This window comes from Sceloporus undulatus, chromosome 2 (assembly GCF_019175285.1).
Source record: "Sceloporus undulatus isolate JIND9_A2432 ecotype Alabama chromosome 2, SceUnd_v1.1, whole genome shotgun sequence".
Classification (NCBI taxonomy): Eukaryota; Metazoa; Chordata; class Lepidosauria; order Squamata; family Phrynosomatidae; genus Sceloporus; species Sceloporus undulatus.
Window position 1 is genome coordinate 181,635,166 of NC_056523.1, and position 3,628 is coordinate 181,638,793.

The window sequence follows — 3,628 nt, forward strand, 5'->3', positions numbered from 1 at the left end:
TCTCTGAAGATGCCAGCCACAGATGCTGGCGAAATGTCAGGAAGAAACTAGAACATGGCCACACAGCCCGAAAAACCCACAAAAAAATATGGATGCCGGCCATGAAAGCCTTCGACTTCACATAGTCAAAGAGATTTGAGGCCAAGAGGGGGGATTGCTCCACCTAGAGTTGCTGTTCTCTCCTTTCCTTAAACTTACATATCTCACCATCCCTAGTTATCATGGAACTTAAAGTCCAGACAGACTCAGGGCAATTGAGAGGGGTGTCATTTCTTCCATATTCTGTCAGGGACAAACCACAAGTCAAAGGACCCCAAAGGCCCTAGCACTGGGTTCCTGCCTATTCCTCCGAGGAACTTTAAACAACCAGTGGGAAATCCTGCAGGCCTGCAGATGTTGCTGGGATGCAAATCCCAGTAGCCCAAGCCAGGATAGTCCATGGAGAAGAATGATGGTAGTTGGCACCTGACAACATCTGGAGGAGCACATGGTTGCCAGCCCATGTGGGGGAATGATTTCCCCTCGCCTACCCCCCATGTAAACTTCACATGTAGAAACTGAAAAAGTCCGGGATGCTTATCATCTCTTCCAAATCCATCATGCTCAGCACCGCCAGACTGTTACAGCTGCTACTTTTTAAGTTTCAAGCCTGAATTGGCACATTAGGAGGGGCATGTACAAAAAAAATACCACTTCAGTCTACTTCCTCAGATGCTGTTCAGTCTACTCCCTCCAAATCTGAGGAAGTAGACTGAAGTCTACGAAAGCGCCAATTTCTTTCTTCCAGTGAGTCTCAAAGGTGCTGCAAGATCTCTCCACGTACTCATGCTTCTTAGTGATGCTCAAAATGGAGGACCTTTTGGAATGCCTCCTGGATGGAAGGCTGAAATGTAGGACATCTGATCACCCTGGTCCAAGGGCCACCACCAAGAGAAGATGAAGGTGGATCCGAGATGTTTCACATTAGGCCCCTTGGTCCAGCGCATCCCAACCAGGAGGGAGAAAAGATCCCAGGAGGGGAGCCTTGGTCCCAACCTTGGGCCAGATTCTTCCTGCCCTCCAGAAATAAAATCCTCCACGACAGGAGCGGGAGGGGGAAAATAAGGAGTGGGATGGCCTTGGCCAAACTCTCTCTGCAAAGGCACACCTGAAGGCAGGGTGAGCAGATGTCCCAACTGCCAAGGAGGACAAGGCACTCTAAAATGGAGGACACTCCAGAAAATGGAGGACGTGACCAAATCAAAGCTGAAAACACTCCTGTAAAGAAAGACTCATGCTTCTTAGCCATGCTCTAAAGGGAGGACCTTTGGGCATTCCTCCTGGGCAGAAGGCTGGAATGGAGGACAGGTCCTGGAAAAGGAGGACGCCGGGGGAAGGAGATCTGATCGCCTCCCTCTCTATGGGTCTGCCTCCACTTTTCCTGGAGGAAACTCCCATGATAACATTGGCGAGAGATTCCCTGCTCTTTCTTTCTTTCTTTCTTTCTCTCTCAGTCCTCGCACGATCCCCTCTTTCTTTCTTTCCTTTCTCTCTCTCTCTCTCTCTCCCCCAAATTTCCAGCCCCTCCAACAAGAGCCTGGGCTCCGATTACAGGAAATGCTTGCTTCCCAGCTCGGCAGGAGGGAGAGGAAAGGAGGGAGAAGGAGAAGGAGAAGGGGGCGGTGGGCAGCAGAGAAGGAGGGGGAGCCCCGCGGAAAACCCTTCCAGGGGGGAGGCGGGGGGAGGAAGAGGGGGTCCCATCCCTGGCAGAGCCGGAGCCTTGTGGATCCCGGGGGTCCCGAGGAAGAGGGGCTGGAGGCGGAAAAGGGGGGGGGTCGTGGGTCTGCAAGCACTTATCGGGGGCAGGGGAGCCGGGGAGGGAGCTTTGCGAAGAAGGGAGAGGGAGCCTTCCTCAGCCCCATCATCGCCCTCCAAGGCTAAAAGTGGAGCCAAGTGTTGCCCCTCCCCATGATCCGCTCCTAACCCCCCCGGAAAAGTTGGGGGGGCTGCTCCCGCTTCCACGCAACAGAAAAGGGCCCAGCCCCCCCCGGATCCGCTAAGGCCCCCATCGATGGGGAGAGAAAAGGAAGAGGGGCCTGCCCCCCAGCCCCCCCCACATACTTCCCTCACCCCAAATCTGATTCCACCCCCCTCATCCAACTAGATCCCCCCATCAATGGCGGAGGAGGAGAGGAAAGCTGCTCCTCCTTCCCGCCCCCTCCCCTCAGGCCAGAAAGGGCCCCAGTCATCCGCTTCCAGCCCCACTCCCCCCATCCCCCTCAAGGATCCCATGGATTGGGCAAGAGGGGGATCATTCCTATGCTCTACAGTAAAGTAAATATGCACCCCCGAATTAAACAAGGGGGTCACAGGGGCCAAAGTGCCCCACTGATCCTCTCCCACTCATCCCACCCAAGTCTCCCACAAAGAGGGGGCAGAGGAAACGTGTCCTTACAAATGGGGGGGGGGGAGAGGGAAGGAAATAGGGAGGCTGTTCTTTTCCTATCCATGCCAAAGGCGAAAGCCCCCCCTGCCCCCATCCCAAAGCCCACCGATCCTCTTCCACACCACCATCTGACCCGAGCCCCCCCAGAAGTGGAGGAGGGCAGAGGGAAACAAGGAGAGAGAGGCCAAAGGGTCCCAGTGCCCCGCTTGCATCCCAGCCCAGTCCCCCATCGACGGGACCTGCTATAAAACAAAGGACAGCACTACTTGCCCGAGAGAGACAGTGATCCTTGCCCATAGAGAGTCATGGGGATTCCTTCTGCATAGGGATACCTGGGGGATCACTTGCCCAAAGAGAGCCATTAGAGAATCCTTGCCCACAGAGAGTCAGCATTGGGGAATAGCTGCCCATTCCCAAGGGCCAGTCTTCTCCAATGGTCCTCTATGGGCAAGGGCTGTCTTCTCTTCCCCTCCTCCCTCCATGATATCCCCGGGGCTGACCTCTGCTCCTGGGGGAGGTAGAAGTCCACGGCGAAGCCGAAGAGGCTGCCCGGGGGTCCGCGGAGGAGGCTGGGCGCCTGGGCCTCCAGGTTGAAGCCCCGGAGGGCTCCCAGGGAGGAGAAGAGCAGCAGCAGCAGCAGCAGCAGCGGACAGGAGGCGCCGAGCAGCCCAGGAAGCATGGCTGGGCAGCAGGGGATCGAGAAGGAAGGCAGGCAGGCTGGAGAGGAGTGTCCCGGCCGGGCTTCGGGGCTCCTTCCTTGGCTCCTCGCAGGAGGAGGAGGAGCCCGGAGTCCCCTCGTCCTCCTCCTCGGACGCCCACCCACCGGCCGTCCCTCCTCCTCTCGGGCTGGCTCCGGGATCATGAGTCACTACAAAGGAGGAGCGGAGCAGGGCTCCCCTTCAGCCGCCACTAGCCCCGGGACTTTGGGAGGAGAGGAGAGGAGAGGGAGGGAAGCCAGCAGGAAAGTTATCAAGCCTGCATCCACACTGGAGACATAATCCGGTTCCACACCGCTTTAACTGCCTCGTGGGCTCAAGGCGATGGAGTCCTGGAGTTCTTTTTTGGCTGGGACAACTTTCTCAAAACTACACAAAACTAGCACAAACCTCCTCTCAGATGGGGATGCCTGCAGCCCAGAGGCCCCAAAGCCTGCCCTTTAAGAGATTTGGGACTTCAGTTCCCAGAGGCCTCGGCCATGTTGGC

At 56.7% G+C, this 3,628-nt stretch overlaps 1 protein-coding gene across 1 annotated transcript in view; it reads right to left on the reverse strand.

The window, feature by feature from the left end:
* ITGA5 (integrin subunit alpha 5) overlaps positions 1–3,224 on the reverse strand; it is a 96,213-nt gene extending 92,989 nt beyond the window's left edge. The window contains 1 exon segment of the mRNA XM_042449767.1: positions 2,926–3,224. Within this exon segment, the coding sequence (XP_042305701.1) occupies positions 2,926–3,104 (179 nt within the window). The 5' untranslated portion in view covers positions 3,105–3,224.
* Positions 3,225–3,628: the final 404 nt, after the last annotated feature.